Raw genomic sequence first — 17,459 nt, forward strand, 5'->3', positions numbered from 1 at the left:
ATCACTGGGTGTGACTCTGAAAGAAAAAAAAAAAGCCCCAGGAAATAATAGCAAAGGCACTAGTTGGTCAGCCTGACTCATGCTTTGGACCTTAGTGCCTTTGGGTGTTTGAAGCTTGAAGTGCTCAGTACCATGCCACGTTGTCCGGTGCTGGGTCCTCGTAGCACAGACCAGAGCCGTCAACCCCAGCCGTTCCTGCCGAGAAGTACCCCCTCTCCTGCTTCCTAGTTCCTTGTGGAACTTAGGGTGCAGATAAAGGATCATTCTCTTTATTGCCTCCTGCCTTAATGAGCTGCCCGCCACTTACGGGGAGGGAAGCACTCGGCTCTAGGCCAGTGGTCTTCGGCGGCTGCCCCGTGGGCCATTGCAGGTCCATAGGTGTGGAAAGGTCGAAGGCCAGTGGGCTCCAGTGCCGACTACATGCGGGCAGCTGCCGCTGTGCAGGTGTACAGGGTTGGGGAACATGGGACACGGGTCTAGGCCGCCGCCTCCGGGCTGAGAGAAGAAGCGTTTCCGTGATTAGAGGAGCGGGTGAGATGGGCCGGAGCGATAGCACAGCAGGGAGGGCGTTTGCCTTGCATGAGGCCGACCTAGGTTCGATTCCCAGCATCCCATATGGTCCCCTGAGGACGGCCCGGGGTAATTCCTGAGTGCAGAGCCAGGAGTGACCCCTGAGCATCGCTGGGTGTGACCCAAAAAGCAAAAAAAAAAAAAAAATAGAGGAGCGGATGAGAGCATGCAGATGATGGTGTCCGGGCGTCTCCCCACAGGTATGAAAACGGCTGTGCTTATTTCCACGAAGAGGAGAGAGAGGGGCTCGCGAAGATCTGTCGGCTCGCCATCCATTCTCGCTACGAAGACTTTGTGGTGGATGGGTTTAACGTGCTGTATAACAAGAAACCTGTCATCTATCTCAGTGCAGCCGCCAGGCCTGGCCTGGGCCAGTACCTTTGTAACCAGGTAATGTGGTTTAAGGTGGCCATTTCAGGGAAACGGCTTTTCATTCTGTCCTGACTTTCAAGGTATAGATCTATTTCCAGAACTACTGTTTGGGGTGAAAGGTATTTTTCTATATATTTGTTCTCATTATAAGAAAATGTGTGTATACATATATAAATGTGTGTGTATGTGTATATACATATATATACATATACTTATATATATATCCCACTGCTCATCGATTTGTTCGAGTGGGCACCAGTATCGTCTCTCATTGAGAGACTTATTGTTACTGTTTTTAGCATATCCAATACGCACGGGTAGCTTGCCAGGCTCTGCCTCACAGGCATGATACTCTTGGTAGCTTGCCGGGCTCTCCGAGAGGGGCGGAGGAATCAAACTCAGGTCTGCCGCGTGAAAGGCGAAAGCCCAACCACTCACATCACTCTAGCCCGGTAGTCCCGTGTGCATCGATTTGCTCGCGTGTCTCCATTGTGAGACTTGTTGTTACTGTTTTGGGTATATCGAATACACCACAGGTAGCTTGCCAGGCTCTGCCATGCAGGCAGCATACTCTTGTAGCTTGCCAGGCTCTCTGAGAGGGACAGAGGACTTGAACCCAGGTCGGCCGCATGCAAGGCAAATGCCCTCCCCTCTGTGCTATCACTCCAGTTCGTATGTATGTATGTATATGTATATGAATAATTCTTAGTTGCCCAAAAACAAACTATTCAATCACTGTCACTGTCATCCTGTTGCTCGAGTAATTTCTGAGTTCGGAGCCAGGAGTAAGCCCTGAGCATCACTGGGTGTGGCCCCGAAAAGAATGATTTTGCCCAGTGCCTTGGGACGTGAGTGCTGACCAGGCCGCCCATAAAGCCGCGTGTTTCTCCTTGCAGCTGGGCCTGCCCTTCCCCTGCCTGTGCCGGGTGCCCTGCAACACGATGTTTGGGTCGCAGCATCAGATGGTGAGTCCCGCCCAGGGTCTGTGACACTGTCCTGTCAGCCCAGATTGGACATGCGGGCGTCCAGACAGCTGAAGCCGCTGACTGCTCACGTGACACGTGCTTCTGTGTTTGAGTAGCCACGAAGCGACTGGCATGTAGGCTGGAGGCTGCCTGGCTTGTGAGGGATCTCAGAATGGACTGTCTCACCTGCTTCCAGCGGGACCAGGCGGTCCGAGTGAGCCCCGGCCGTTCCTCCTAACGTCCTCGCTTGGAACTGGTTCTTGCGGTGGCCTCTGTGAACGGGCAGGTTTTTAAAAAGGAGGTTCTTCGTGGTAATCTTGGGATTGAATTCTGCTTAATTGTAGACATTCAGGCCATAAGAAGTCAGAAGCAAAAAAGGTAGATTTTAGGATTCTGCATCTCTTTTGTTCAAGGTAGTTTGATTTTCTGCTTCAAGGAAATCAGAAAATGATAACATTAGAGATTCATCCTTGACTTTTTTTCCCCTTAGGGAACTGAGAGATCATTTTCTTTAAATATTATTGCTTAATACCAGAAAAATGTTGATCTGATATATTCTGGTTTTAACTTAATCTCCAGTAATTGCTATTTCTAATTCTCAAAGAAAATCCTGGTGATTAGCAGAAACAAAAAAAATAATTCAAGTAAGAATTATTTTGAGTGATTAATTTTACGAACTAAATGATGCTTTTAGAAGTCGACATTTTTTCCCCCTTGTCACCTCGTGACTTTATGATTTGTCTTTTCATCCAAGGATGTCGCCTTCCTGGAGAAACTGATCAAAGATGATATCGAACGAGGAAAACTGCCCCTGTTGCTTGTTGCGAATGCTGGTAGGTGGCGGGAATCTGAATCGTCACTCTGATGTCAGAGGGTCGAGGTACATGGTCGTGAAGAGACCAGCCATGAGCACTGTGTGCCGGTGCAGGGCGCACCGTGATCAGCTCTGTGGAGGAAGACACAGTTGGCTCCTTTCGTGCCCCTTGAGGTTTTGTTTGGGATTCGGCTTTGTGTGTTGATTTTTTCATTTAGATTGTCAGCACTTCTCTGTCTTCTGCTGCATATGGCATCACTTCTCTCTTTTTTGTTTGCTTTTGTTTCAGGGTCATACCTGGCAGTGCTACTGCACTCAGGAATTATTCCTGGTGGTGCTCGGGGGACCCTATAGGATGGTGGGGATTGAACCCAGGTCAGCCGCATGCAAGGCAAACACCCTCCCCGCTATGCTATCGCTCCAGCCCCTCCCAATTTAATTTTAAACAGTAACACACAATTCACCTGGTGAGCAGCATGCTGGTCCGTCTCCCCTTCCTGCTCAACTCATCATACTCAGCAGCGTACTTAAAAGGTCTAGACAGGGGGCTGGAGCAATAATAGTACAGTGGGTTGGGCATTTGCTTCGCACGCAGCCGACCCGGGTTCGATCCCCGCATCCCATATAGTCCCCCAGCACTGTCAGGAGTGATTCCTGAGTGCAGAGCCAGGAGTAACTCCTGAGCATTGCTGGGTGTGACCAAAAAAAAAAAAAAGTTCTAGACAGTGTAATAAGGCAAGAAAAGCAATGACCTATGGGCCAGAAAGGAAGAGTGGCTCTGGGGCTGGGGGTAACCGGTGGGAAAGCATCTGCTATGCAGGCGTGAGGCCAAGAGTTCGGTCTCTAACAGCACGCCACACGCTGAGTGTGAGTCCCGGTGGCTGTGCCAAGCGGGATCCCTGGCACCCTGGCCAGGGTGAGACCGCTGCCGCTGAAGCATGTGGGCACCGCTGCCCTGTGTCGCCCGCAGTGGACACCTCGGCCACATCATCAGGGCAGACACAAGGGTCCCGGGATAAGAGAAGAGCGGGGCCTGCAGACTCCCTTGGACGCACGGCTGCATTGCCGGCACCAGAGTAGGCGCCCCGCGTCTCCTAGGGAGATCTGGGGAGCAGCCACCCCAGATCTTACCAGGTCACTGCAGAGGAAGTGGCTCTTGGCACGCAGGGAGCTTCAGCGTGACAAACCCTTCACCTGCATCTGGCAGGTGACCTGGTGGGGGCCGCCGAGTGGCGGGGACTGAACTCAGCCTCACGCTCCGGTGACTAACGGAGGAGAGTGGGAAGGATGGGGCAGCGCCGGTGCGGTAGGGCTCAGCCACAGCCCCCACCCGAGAGCCGCGCCGGGCGGGAACGTATATGAACTTCGAAATCATTGGTGGAAGCTGAAGAGAAATCGGCCCCCGTACCAGAGTCGGCGGGTGACCCCGCAGCTCCGGTGGGAGGGCTGGCTCTCTCGGGAGCCAGCACGGCAGGGACAGAGGGAGGGTTGAAGTCAGTCGGCTGGATCTTACCAGCCCGCCTTTGGAGAGCACACCCTGAATTATCAGTTAGAAATAAGCCAGTCCCCAAAGAACATCTTGATAAAATGGCCATGGCCTTGCCCCCGGGTGACAGTGGCCTGCAGGGAAGTATCTCTTCCTTCTTCCCGGTGTCGCCCCCAGGGACCGCAGCCGTGGGCCACACGGACAAGATCGGCCGCTTGAAAGAGCTCTGTGCGCAGTACGGCATCTGGCTTCACGTGGAGGGGTGAGTTTGGGGTAGGCTGGTGGGCTCTGGGGGGCTGGCACATGGACATTCAGCGTCCCACTTGGTCCTGCCGTTGGCACGAGAATGGATGGCACGAGAGCTGTGGCACGAGCACTGGCAAAGGGAGGACCGTGCAGAATTCAGGCGAGCAAGGATTAGAATCGGCCCCAGCACAGGGCCAGCGGGACACGGTGTCCTCTTCCTCCCCGCCCACCCCCGTGGCCCCCTCTGGCCTCTGCAGCCTGCGCCAGGGGCTCTCCACCAGGGGAACGGGTTCCTTGGCTGAAATCAGGGAGAGGGGACTGGCTTTCCCGGAGGCCTTTGGGGTCCTGCCAGGAGAAGCGGGCAGGGGGGTGCTACAGGGAGCCATGGGAGCCCCCCGGCACATCAGGTGCGTTTCTTTTGTGTGTCAGCCCCGTGGGAAAGAATGATCCCTGGCGCAGAGGCGTGGGTATAAAGCAGGCACCCACGTCCTGAGGAAGGAGACGTCCCCCGGAACACCTTTCACCGGGAACGCAGTTTCAGGGTCGCGAGCATTCTGTGGCCATTCTCTGTGGCCATTCGAGAAGCTGGGGACAGCTCCGAGACCGCGGGCCGCTGCCACTCCCCCTTTGGGAAGAATCAGCCCGGCGCCGCGGTTCTTAGGTCGCTGTTTCTCCTTCCAGGGTGAACCTGGCGACGCTGGCCCTGGGCTATGTCTCCTCGTCAGTGCTGGTATGTTGGTTTGCTAAGTACTCTGGGGTCTAAGGAGTTGAAACCCACTCGGTCCTTGGCGGCACTTGAGGATTTTCACGCGTGGAGGAGGGTGTTGGGCTGAGTGTATTGTGACAGGCTGACAAACAGTCGTCCTCTCTCTGGCAGGCTGCAACCAAGTGCGACAGCATGACGCTGAGCCCGGGCCCCTGGCTGGGCCTGCCCGCCGTGCCCGCCGTGACCCTGTACAAGCACGACGACCCGGCCTTGGTACTAGCGCCTGGCACAGCCCCGGGGGTGGGGGATGAGCACGGGTGGTTCTGCTGCCTCTGACCGGCTCCGGCTCGTCCCCCCGTGTTGACTCCTGCAGGCTTTAGTCGCGGGCCTGACATCGAATAAGCCGTCCGACAAGCTCCGGGCCCTGCCCCTGTGGCTGGCCCTCCAGTACCTGGGCCTGGACGGGATCGTGGAGAGGATCAAGCACGGCTGCCAGCTGGTGAGTGGGCCCCGGAGCAGGAGGCAGTCCCGGGTGTGTGACGGCAAAACAGACGGAGCCGTGTCTGCCGCTTCGCCGTCCGACAGCAGCCCCCGGCTGCCCGTCTCGTGGCAGGTGCGCACACACAGTGCTCCTGCGTTTACGCACGCGCATCCCGAGCCCTGGGGGCGCCTCAGCCTTTGCTTCCCGCTGGCATCAGGTCAGAAGGAACGTGGAGCCGGTGAGGGCCGAGGGGTGGCCAACGCAGCCGGGAGTAGGTGGGCGCGTCCCCCGATGCTCAGGAGTGCTGAGGACCGTGCGCCTGTTTCTGACGCCGACTAGCGGGGCCCCGACTGGGAGGCCCCGGGGACGGCCGTGGCTCTCTCCCTCCGAGGGGCTCTGTTGGGAACAGTGGCTGTGCTCTGGAGGTTGCTCGGCACACAGTCACGTCACCTGTGTGCAGGGCAGCGCTGTCTGACCGCGGCCTCGAGACACTTTGCCCTCCCTCTGTTTTTATCATCTTCTCTGGGAAGCAGGGATGACGCTGTCCAGCAGGACTGTCCTGAGGGCCGAGTCCAGACGGCCAGAACCTACGGCTGCGTCTGTCCTCACTCATATTCTGAGGGAATGACCAGTTCCCCAGTTGTCTCTTTTGTTGTCGGCGTCCGTGGGGTGGGGGGAGAGTGGGGGGCTCTAGCCGGCAGTGCCTTGGGGGCTGTCCCAGCTCTGTGCTCGGGAGTCACTCCTGGCAGTGCTCAGGGCCCCTGGGGTGCTGTGGACTGAACCCAGCTCCTGTGTGCAGGGCACGTGCTCAGCCCTTTGGGCCGTCCCTACCTGTAGTATCGTTTTTTTTTGTTTTTTTTTTTTTTGGTTTTTGGGTCACACTTGGCGATGCACAGGGGTCACTCCTGGCTCTGCACTCAGGAATTGCTCCTGGCAGTGCTCAGGGGACCATATGGGATGCTGGGAATCGAACCTGGATCGGCCACATGCAAGGCAAACACCCTCCCCTCTGTGCTATCGCTCCAGCCCCCTGTAGTATTGTTTCGTAACGTCAGGACAGTTCGTTCTACCTTTAGTTTTTATTTTATTTTATTTTATTTTGGTTTTTGGGTCACACCCGGTGATGCACAGGGGTTACTCCTGGCTCATGCACTCAGGAATTATCCTGGCGGTGCTCGGGGAACCAGGATGCTGGGATTCGAACCCAGGTTGGCCGCATGCAGGGCAAACGCCCTACCCGCTATGCTATCGCTCCAGCCCCAGGAAAGGCTTTTCTTGAATCCGTTATCGTCCCTCTTCCCTGAAACGCTGGGGAAAAGCTGCAGAGGTGGAAACGGGAACCTCGACAGCCCGCCTAGAAATGGCTCTTCGGAGACCTCATGACTCTGGAGACCCAGTGTCAGCCTGCCGAAACCGTATGTGCTGTCTTCGTGTCGTTACAGAGTCAGCGGCTGCAAGAGAATCTGAAGAAAGTGAACAACATCAAAATCTTGGTATGAGATTTCGTGTGTTATTGGCATGAGTGTGAGTCGTCACTGTCTGAGAGTGACTCCAGGGGACTGTGCTTTGGGAGACCCGCGCGGTCCTGACACCCTAGTGCAGCAGCTGGCGGAGAGCCGGGAGAGGCACCGGGCACTGTTTGCACCCCTGCATTGCTTCTCACACAGTGCGTCTGCCTCGTCCTGGGAGGTTTAGATTTGCAAAAGGAATTAAAAAAGAGAATTTGGATTTTCAGCTCGCTCTTCAGCCCGTGCTCTGCCTTGAACAGGCGCCTCGCCGGCTTCTCTCTGTGTCTCTGGCCTTAGTTCCTCTCTGGAGAGACCCGTGTTCCTTGAGATCACGTTTCCCCTCCTTCTCTCCTCTCAAGTCTTTCTAAGCAAGTTTTATGCAATTAAAAAAAAAACGGCCTTGCTTTACCAGGAAAAAAAAGAGACAATTTAGGCTTGCAGTCATCTGGTGAATGCATTTGACTCTGCCCGCCCAGGGGCTTTAGGCACCATCTTCCTGAAATGGGGCAGGGGGGTCACTCCTTAGATTTCTTCGGGCTGCTCTCTCGGCAGCCACTTGGCACCAGAGTTTTCATCTTCAGGAAGGGGCAAGGAGGCGACCCTGGTTCCTGCCCCAGATGCGGGCAGCCCTCAGAGGCCGCCCCTCGTGTTGGCGGGGCCGGGAGCTGGGCCGCGGGGACTCGGCTAGCAGCTGAGATGTGAACGGCTGATGTCTTGTTTTACTGTATCTCAGACTTCGAGAAGAATCCATCGGGGAGACACTGGTGTCAGTGGGGCCACTCGGTGTTTCTGTGCCAGTTCTGCAGGGTACTTAGTGATTGTTTGCACTCACTCGGCCTTCAGGTTGGCGCTGTCCACGCCCTTCCAGCCCCTGCACGGCCGCTTGTGCCCTCCGGGGAGGCGGCTTTGCCTGGGTTGACCCGGAAGCGGGGGCGCAGAGGGACGGTGCAGGTCCGGAGAGCGGGGCTCCGCGAGGTGGGGACAGGCACACGGGTCCCAGGGCAGAGCCAGCTTGGTCACCTCTCTGCCGGAAGAGCTGCTGTGGCTTCCTGGCTGCCACTGGCCGTCCGGGCGGCCAGCAGTGCTCTGCTCCTCACCGTGCCCAGGGACAGGAGGCTTTCCTGTTGGCTCCTGCCTATGGGGTGTCCTTACTTATTTCTCACTTTAGTGTGTTTGTGTGGGGGCCACGCCTAGCGATGCTCAAGGCTTTCTCCTGGCTCTGCACTCAGGGGTCACTCTTGGCAGTGCTCAGGGGACTGTGGGGCATTGGGGATCGAACCCCAGTCAGCCTTGTGCAAGGCAAGACCCCTCCGCCAATACTCTCTCCAGCCCCAGGTAGTACCTGACTTACTGAATTGGGGGTTTTTGTTGTTGTATTTTGTTTTCTTGTTTTGGGGGGTTTTTTGGGTTTGTTTTTTTTTTTTTAAGTAGTGGTGTAGTAGCACTGTCATCTCGTCGTTCATTGATTTGCTCGAGCAGGCACCAGTAGCATCTCCATTGTGAGACTTGTTACTGTTTTTGGCATATCGAATACGCCACGGGGAGCTTGCCAGGCTCTGCTGTGCAGGCGAGATACTCTCGGTAGCTTACCAGGCTCTCTGAGAAGGACGGTAAAACATTTTGTTTGGAGGTTTTTAGGAAAGGGAAGGAGGGAAAGAGCATAACACGCTCAAGAGAGAACTCAGGCTTCTCCGAGGGCCTCTGCACACACCCAGCATTAGATATGGAAGCATGAGAGTCCACACCTCAGGAGGGGAGATGTGGGCGACACGTGTGCTCAGGGCCACAGGTGCTCGGCCACGTGGGCCCAAGCAGCACACAGGCCGGCCTGGGGATTCCCGCATCTGTCATATAACATGCAGTCGGCTTTAACCCTCTCCCTCTCCACACTGTGTGGCTCTCTCCCCGTCTCTGCCTGCCGTGTTCCGGCGCATTCCTTCAGCTCGGTCTCCTAGTTCCATGGTTTGCTTTTGCGCTGCAAACACGGGCCGACCTGCCCTTCACCCTCTTCACTGCTTCATCATTGCGATGTTGGTGGTCTCCGTTCTTTCTTAAGCGTTTTCTCCCTTGCGGTCATGATTAACCGGCTCCTCTCTGGAGAGACCTTGTTGCTGTCGGTTGCAGCTTGTTTTACTGTCTCGGGGGAGGTGGGTGGGACTGAGTCGGCCCCGTGTGCCTGCCAACTCCTTGTCCGTGTGTCTGTGTCTCTGTGTGTGTGTGTGTGTCTCTGTGTGTGTGTCTGAGGGAGGAGGGGTGCCACCCGCACTGAGGGCAGCCTCTGTCTTTCAGGTGGAGGACGAGCTCGCCTCCCCCGTCGTGGTGTTCAGGTTCTGCCAGGAGTCCCCAGGCTCAGGTGGGTGATGCCGAGGAGGAGGGTGAGTTTGTGACCGTGTTTTCGGGCTTTGCATTTTAAGCTGTTTGATGCTAAATAGAGTATTTTTATGCTTTTATGACGTTTCCGTCATCATTATAGAAAAGCCAAATAATTTTTCATGAGAACTCCAGGTCTGACTGCCTCAGAATTTGTGGTCGTGGCCTGTGATTAGACTCGTGGGCCCCTGGCGGAGTGGTAGACTGAGGGAGAGGCGGCCCTGGGAACAGATTTGGAGCCCTCCGGCTTTTTTATTTTATTTATTTATTTTTTTAACGGGTCTGGGTCGTACGCCCAGAAGTGCTCAGGGCATCTGATGACACCAGAGACCGCATAGGGCTCGTGCGTGCCAGGCCTACTCTCCCGCCCTCTGGGTCTTCTCCCGGCCCTGCTTTCTGGTGGATAAACGTGACTACTCAGTGTTTCCTATCGGTGGGGTTACCCAGCATTTGCCCCTTGGTGACTGACTCGTTTCACTTGGGGTGTGCCCTCAGCAGCTAGCCGGGTTGACAGAGTTGCCTTATTTCATTGGGGGCCGGGATGGTGGGGCGAGGGCACCCCCAGCTGTGCTCAGGGGCTACTCCTGTCCAGGGCTCGCTCCTGGCGGTGGTGCTGAGACTGCTGTGGTGCGGGGGCCGACAGGGGTCCGCCACATTCAGTTCACACCTCAGCGCCAGGACGCTCGGCCCCGCAGTTCCTTGTGAAAGCTGCGTGGTGCCGTGTTAGACACGTGCCCTGTGACCTGGCCTGGTCCCTGCCCGTTTGTCTCCTGTAGCCTCGGGTTAGTGTTGGGTCTGTGTGGAGTGTCCTGGGGGCAGACGGGGGTGTCGGCTGCGTCTCCGCGTCGTGACCGTTGCCTTTCTGTGTTACAGCGTCAGATCCGGCACAGAAGGCTGTCCCAGCACCCAGCACGGGGCCTGCCGCCGTGGTCCGGGAGAGGCAGTGCTGTGACGCCCTGAACCGCTGGGTAGGGACGCCCGGGGCAGGTGGGGGGTCCCCGGTCCCATCCCTGGCTCCGCCCTGGGGGACATCCTCCTGTCACATAGGTGGCAGGAGGGAGCTGCCACCCGTTCTGGGTGCCCTGGGGCAGGATGCTTAAGGCGAAGGGACACCGTCACCCTCGGAGTGGGGGCACAGGCCACTCCATGGTGTGTAGAAGGTGGTTCTAGAAGGCACCGGTGCTCAGGCCCCTGTCCCCGGGTTCTGAGTAAGGGGTTGTGCTTTCTGGCTCGGGTGTTTCCTCTCGGTTCCCCTGTATCCCCCGAGTTTTCTACCCCCAACTGGGGTAGGTTTGGAAGGGGGGCGGGGGATGCAAAACTGAGTGTTCTCGACAGAACCCCACTCCCGGCTCAGAGAGACCCCCAGCCCCGTGGGAGCGAGGTGGGCCGGGGGGAGGGGCGCGGGGGCAGCCGGGCTCACTCGCCATCCCCGCAGCTGGGGGAGGAGCTGAAGCAGCGGGTGCCCGCGAGCGGCCTCACCGTCATGGACCTGGAGGCGGAGGGCGTGTGCGTGCGCTTCAGCCCGCTGACCACGGCCGCAGGTAAGGCCCCTCCCCCCACTGCCCCCCCCCCCCGGCTGTGTCAGGCCCCCCTCGCTCTTCCCACTGTTGTTCCCTGTCCACCGCCTGTGGCCCCCAAGTTCCCTCCAGCTCGGAGACCCGCAGAGACTCAGGCTTGGAGGGAAGCCCGAGCGCCCAACAGCCTTTGGGAGCTTTGGGGGTGACGCCACAGACTGAACCCAGGCCTGGAGTCACGCCCCGGCGCCCCCAAGGAAGGGACAGGTGACGAGGGGCCAGAGAGAGTCTAGAGTTCCTGCGCTGGCCCGGGAGCCCCCAGGGCCTCCAGAGATGGCCCTGAGCACCTCCAGGGGTGGCCCGAAGACTGAAAGCCAAAGCAGCAGAGCGCGCGTGCCTGGAGGCTGGGCGCCCGCTCCCGGGCCCCTCGCTCCTGTGGAAATGTGCAGGAAGGTCTTCCCCCGCCCTTCCCATTTGGATTTCTGAGCCACAGTCAGCAGTGCTCGTGGCTTACTCCTGGCTCTGTGCTCAGGGATCACTCCTGGTGGCATTTGGGGGACCCTCTGGGGGGCCAGGGCTAGAACTCGGCTGCGTGCGAGGCAAGCGCCCTCCCCACTGTGCTGTCCATCCGTCCCCTGTGAGCCAGTGTCCTCTTTCCCGTCCCGTCCCCCGGGAGCCAGACGGGAGGAGAGGCCCCGTGCCCCGCGTCAAGTTCTGCTCAGTTTTTTCCTAAGATTCCAGAGTTTTCAGAGAATGCTTGTTTTTTCCATGAGATGTTTCCAGAATTCTAATGTCACGAAGACAGCTAGGTCGGATGGGTAGGCCATGTCCTGCAGGGAGGGCCGAGTGAGACTGACCGCTGGACAGTTGGAAACCTTTGTTCGGGGGGTGTCTGGGTCCCTAGGCTTCACCAGTGCCGCGGGAACGGGAGCAGGGCCCAGTCTAAAAGCTGAGTGGGGGCCGGAGCAATAGCACAGCGGGGAGGGCGTTTGCCTTCCACGTGGCCAACCCGGGTTCAATTCCCAGCATTCCATAGGGTCCCCCAAGCACCGCCAGGAGTGATTCCTGAGTGCAGAGCCAGGAGTGACCCTGAGCATCACCAGGTGTGACCCAAAAAGCAAAAAATATATATAAAAGTTTAAAAAAAATAAAGGCTGAGTGAGTCCGACACGTCCCACCCTCAGCCGCGGGGACTCACCCGGGCCCACTGCCCTTCCCCAGCCGGCAGGCCCACCCTACACTGCCCCCCAGGGCCTCTCTGTCCTCGCCCACGAGAGGCGGCGAACCTTCTCGCCGGGCTCAGCCTGCCCAAGGACAGCCGCCGGAGTCGTCTGACTCACGGGGTCATCCTTGAGTGACCTGGCGCGGCCCGCGGGCCGTCGAGTCCCGGCCCTGCCCAGCGCCCCGCTCACGGCAGCTTCTCAGTTTTAGGGACTCAGGCGGACGACGTGGACCGGCTCGTGGGCTGCATCGAGACGGAGCTGCCCCTGCTCACCTGCACCCTGCGGCTGCGGGAGGAGTTCCGGCGGGAGGTGGAGGCCACGGCGGGCCTCTTATACGTGGACGACCCCAACTGGCCTGGAATCGGGGTGGTCAGGTACGGGGAGGCCCCCCCACCCCGGGACGGCAGGTTTGTTAGCCGGCTCACAGCCGAGAGCTGGAATCCCGACAGGGAAACTGAGGCGCGTGTGTCACGGGAGTCCCCGGGCCTGCTGCCCCCCTCAGGACTGGTGTCTCTGTTCTCATCTCACACCAGCCCCCCATGAGGTGCAGGAAGCGAACGTGGGCGGGGCCGGTGGAGCGCGTGTCCAGGCGGAGCGAGTTAAGAGGAGCCCCGGGCGCCTCTCCTGTCCCTCCCCCGCGCATTCCTGGAGACCCCGCGGGGCTCCCCACGGCCGCCTCCGGGGCTGCAGCTTTCCCCGCCCGCCCGTCCTGGGGCCGCGGACCGGCGGCTGACCCGTGGGTGGGCCGTGCTGGCAGGTACGAGCATGCGGGGGACGACAAGAGCAGCCTGCAGCTGGACCCGGAGGGGGACAAGATCCACGCCGGGCTCCTGAAGAAGCTAAACGAACTGGAATCTGACCTTGCATTTAAAATGGGTGCGTGGGGGCCGGAGCGACCGTCCAGCGGGGAGGGCACCTGCACACGGCCGACCCGGGCAGGCCCCCCGGTCCCTGATAGTCCCCGGGCACGGCCAGGAGTGACTCCGGAGTGCAGAGCCAGGAGCCAGCCCTGAGCATCGCCGGATGTGGCCTGAAAACAAAACAGCGGTGGGGGGGGGTTAGTCAACTGTGTCTCTTAGAAGGACGCTTCCTGACACGGTGGGTTCAGTCTTTTTCCCGGGACAGAGGGGAGAAGAATCTTCCGGGCAGTGTCGGGGGCCTCAGGGACCAGCATAGTGGGGCTCAAGGCCAGGGCCCAGCTGCCAGGCCCCACCCCAACCCCGGGAGCCGTCTCCCCTACCCGGTTCAGCCTCTCGGGGCGCCCCGTGCCCTGAGCCCCGCCCTTGCCACGCCCCCCGCAGGCCCCGAGTATAAGAGCAGGAAGAGCTGCATCTATGTCGGCATGGCCAGTGACGACGTCGACATCGTGGAGCTCGTGGAGACCATCGCGGCCACCGCCCGAGACATCGAGGAGAACTCCAGGGTCCGTGGGCTCGCCACGTCCCCCCCTGTCCTTCTCCAGGGGTCACGGGGGAGGAAACTCTTCTTGCTCCCCCATTCTCCCGTGCTTCCTGTGATCCGAGTGTCGCCCCCGCCTGAGGAATGGCACGTGGACGGTCCCCACTGCCAGTGACCATGGGGGAAGACACAGGCTAGCGAGGGCCAGGCTACAGCCTGCCGGGCTCCAGCCCCTCCCCTCTGCAGTGCTCGGGGCCCGGGCTGAGTGGGGGCCTGTGTCTCTGGGCCGCTGGACGGAAGACCAGGCAGTAGGGCCGACAGGCCTCTCTCCAGCCCGGGAGTCGCGTGGCCCGCCGTGGCCTGGAGGGGGAGAGAAGCAAGAACCCCTGACTCGGGTGGGCCCGTCTAGACCGGGGGTGGGCGCTGTCGGTCGGGGGGTCGACCCCCAGCCCAGCTTCCGCAGATCTTCCTCCTCCGTTTCCTTCTCTTTTCACACTCACCTCTAGAGGTGCGGGCTTCCCCCCGTGGCCCTGGGGGCGTCTCCCCGGGGCCGGGTTCCTGCTGCGCGTGGCCGTGCCCGGGGTGGGCGTCGGGTGAGGACGGCCGGCCTCGTGTTCCCGCAGCTGCTGGAGAACATGACCGAGGTCGTCCGGAAAGGGATCCAGGAAGCGCAGGTCCAGCTGCAGAAGGCGAACGAGGAGAGGCTGCTGGAGGAGGTGAGGCCGCCTCGGGCACGGGTGCGGGCGCGGGGGGCCACGGGGCGGCCCGGCCAGGGCTTCAGCCGGGCCTGTCCTGCAGGGGGTGCTGCGGCAGATCCCCGTCGTCGGGTCCGTGCTGAACTGGTTTTCTCCCGTGCAAGCCTCGCAGAAGGGAAGGACCTTTAACCTCACGGCAGGTAGGGCCTGCCGGGACTTTGCACGCTCTCGGGGACGCTGTGGCAGGGCCTGGGGGTCGGGTCATGTCTGTCGCCCGTCTCCGGCTGTCACAGCTGAGGTCTGGGGACGAGGATGCCCAGCTCTGGTGCTCCACGAGCCTGGACCCCACGCCCCCCTTCCCGGGATGGCCGGCCAGAGGCCCCGGGTCTGCTGCCCGTCCCCCAAGCCCTGGACGCTGGCGCGAGGCCACACTACTGCCGGGTGTCCAGGGGACAGGGCTGGACACGGCGGGCCCAGAGACTGGAGGCGGCCCCGCAGGCACAACGCTGAGGACAGGTGCCTCCTCCGGGCGGCCTGCGTCCACCGCCCTCACGCCACTTCCCCGCAGGCTCCCTCGAGTCCACGGAGCACACCTACGTCTCCAAAGTCCAAGGCCCTGGAGTGACCCCTCCGCCGACGCCCTCAGGAGCACACACGAAACTCAGGCTCCCAGGTACCCACGGGGGGCCGAGCTGTGCCCACTCTGCGTCCGTCACCGCAGGCCAGCTGTCACCACATCACACGTATTCTGGGTTACCGCCCCTGGCCCGTTCTGACGGTCACCCCGGGAGTTCTCAAGGGCCGGAGCGCCTGCCGTGCACATGCAGAGCCCCTAGTTCCGCCCTCGGCTCTACACGGTTCCCCCGGCACCAGCGCTGTTGGGGGCCGTGGCCCGGGCGGCTCCTGAGACCACCGGAGAGCAGCCTGTCCCCCAGAGCAGCCCCAAGGCCCCTGGGCAGGCTATGGGAGACCCCAGAACACCCGCAGCCAAGTACCCCCGGCCCCCAGCCTTGGGAGCACTCAGTGTCAGCCCGCAGCCTCTCTTTCCTTGTGCTGCACAGCACGTGGCGGGCGGGAGGGCCCCGAGGAGCCCCCAGCTCTGACTCTGGCTCGCCCCCTCTCCCCGCCCACTCACTCTCTAGGCCACAAGCCCTTCAAAAAGTCCCCGAAAGGCTCCGACGCTCTGAGTGAGACCAGCTCCGTCGGCCACACGGAAGACCTGGAGAAGGAACCGCCGCCGCCGGGGTCCGGGCCAGAGCGCGGCGCCCTGGAGGCCGCGGGCCCCGAGGAGCAGCAGCCCGAGGCCAGCCCCCCCCAGGAGGCCGAGCAGCCCGGGATCCTCCGCAACGGCGCCCAGCCCCCCGGGGAGAGCCGCCCACAGGTAGCAGAGCCGGAGAGCTTGAGATAAGAGTCATGTTGGCTGGGAGACTGTGCCGAGGGTCGCTGTCGGGGAAGATGCAGTGTGTTGGGGATGTGAACCGTGCCACGTGCCGAGACCAAGAGAAACGACTGTTCTTGCGCTGCCCTGGGGTTCTTGCACGGGCGGGCGCCTGAAAGCCAGGCTTTAGAGGGGGCATCTGACTTGTCTTGCGAGTACCCGGAGCCGCCCCGGATGCTGTTCACCCAGCTCTATGAAGTCAGGGGACGCCCCCCTCCGCGACCCCGAGAGCACTGAGTGTGGGGTGCCAGCCGCCTGAAACCCCCGTTCTTACCCGCGCCCTACGCGTAAGAAGTGACTAGTTTGCACACCCGACTCTGGGAAGCCGCCCTCTGCGCTGCCCTGTCCCTGCCGCGGGCCTCAGCGGGCGACGGGCTCGAAGGGGAACCACAGTCAGTGCGATCGTGACGCAGTGCCGCGGCCCGCGAGGGCCACCCGGAGGCTGCCCTCCCTGGAGAAGAAAGTAAGGACTGTGTCCACCTCGCCGGGGCAGGGCCAGGCAAGTGCCCAGAGCCTCCCCTGCCCCTGCGCCAGCCCGCCCTGTCTATATATTTGTAAACAAAGTGAGGAGCTGTAAAGCCTCTTCTTGACCACATATGTGTGCGTGTGTGTGAGTGTGTGTGTGCGTGTGTGTGTGTGTGTGTGTGTGTGTGTATTTTTAAACACTGGTAAAGCTTTTAAATTGGCACACCAGAACCAACTGCACATTTCTGTTCCACACTGATACCCAGTAGACACGTGACCCCCGGAGCCTAACACTAAACACGCCGCGTGGCGCCTCTCCCCTCCATTCGGGACGGCATCTTCCCTGGCCCTGCCTCCCACGGGCGCGTCCCGCCCGGTAGCCGCTCACCTCAGAAACCAGAACCAGAAAAGCGGTCTTCCCCCGGCTGATCCGCACAGACCGCCCGCCCCAGGGGCTGGAGACAAGCTCCGAGCCTCCACCGCTCCCCCGGCACCCCCGCGCCAGTGCACGTACTGTCGGTCTCGGCCGTGTGCCTTAGAGCCCCGCAGTCCGGCTGGGGAGAGGCGGGGACCCGGCTCTGTAGCGTGAGGGGCCTTGGAGTTAGATCACGCTAAGCCTATGTAATTACACTGATCGGATGTGATTTTTGACGGTTGGCACTTGTCTCGGGGCAGGTGTTTGTTTTCTTTCCCTTTTTGCGGGGGTGGGGAGGTTTGCAGATGATCTAAGCGAGGCTTCCCTGTTGCAATGAAGTATAGCAGATAAAAGTGGGAGAAGAAATTATCATCTTTAATGAGATTAATTTTTAAATGTTTTTATATTTGGAATTGTTAAATTGGTTTTGCTGAAACAAAATTTCACCCTTGAGATAACACTTGAATGTTGGTTTCAATAAAGGTTCTTGAAATTGTTACCGGTGAGTTCAGTTCGTAAATGTTACTGCTGATTGGATATGCTGACTTCCTGACGGATAGCAACTTTCGAAAAACAAAAGGTTTCTAAAGGTGCAACTTGCCCAGTAACCACAATTTTAACAACCTTACACCCCCTGTCCAAAAAGACAAACAGATTTATTTATCAGTGGCTTTTTATAACTGAGATCAAATTTAGTCTCCTAGATTATTTTTAAGGCAGTTTTTATAAACCTGTGAGATCAAGCTTTCTGAAATTGTCCTCTTATTCATGTATAACTATATATACTTCAGTT

At 59.5% G+C, this 17,459-nt stretch overlaps 1 protein-coding gene across 2 annotated transcripts in view; it reads left to right on the plus strand.

The window, feature by feature from the left end:
- PDXDC1 (pyridoxal dependent decarboxylase domain containing 1) overlaps positions 1-17,165 on the plus strand; it is a 36,164-nt gene extending 18,999 nt beyond the window's left edge. For both annotated transcript variants that reach the window (XM_055134654.1, XM_055134653.1), the window contains exons 6-23: positions 771-960; positions 1,839-1,907; positions 2,662-2,740; positions 4,385-4,469; positions 5,135-5,183; positions 5,331-5,432; positions 5,533-5,658; positions 7,083-7,133; positions 9,438-9,501; positions 10,392-10,486; positions 10,954-11,059; positions 12,458-12,629; positions 13,013-13,131; positions 13,557-13,678; positions 14,277-14,369; positions 14,452-14,548; positions 14,917-15,021; positions 15,491-17,165. In XM_055134654.1, the coding sequence (XP_054990629.1) occupies positions 771-960; positions 1,839-1,907; positions 2,662-2,740; positions 4,385-4,469; positions 5,135-5,183; positions 5,331-5,432; positions 5,533-5,658; positions 7,083-7,133; positions 9,438-9,501; positions 10,392-10,486; positions 10,954-11,059; positions 12,458-12,629; positions 13,013-13,131; positions 13,557-13,678; positions 14,277-14,369; positions 14,452-14,548; positions 14,917-15,021; positions 15,491-15,756 (1,990 nt within the window). In that variant the 3' untranslated portion in view covers positions 15,757-17,165. The remainder of the gene's footprint in view (positions 1-770; positions 961-1,838; positions 1,908-2,661; positions 2,741-4,384; positions 4,470-5,134; positions 5,184-5,330; positions 5,433-5,532; positions 5,659-7,082; positions 7,134-9,437; positions 9,502-10,391; positions 10,487-10,953; positions 11,060-12,457; positions 12,630-13,012; positions 13,132-13,556; positions 13,679-14,276; positions 14,370-14,451; positions 14,549-14,916; positions 15,022-15,490) is intronic.
- The last annotated feature ends 294 nt before the right edge of the window (positions 17,166-17,459 follow it).

This window comes from Sorex araneus, chromosome 4, assembly GCF_027595985.1.
Source record: "Sorex araneus isolate mSorAra2 chromosome 4, mSorAra2.pri, whole genome shotgun sequence".
Taxonomy (NCBI): Eukaryota; Metazoa; Chordata; class Mammalia; order Eulipotyphla; family Soricidae; genus Sorex; species Sorex araneus.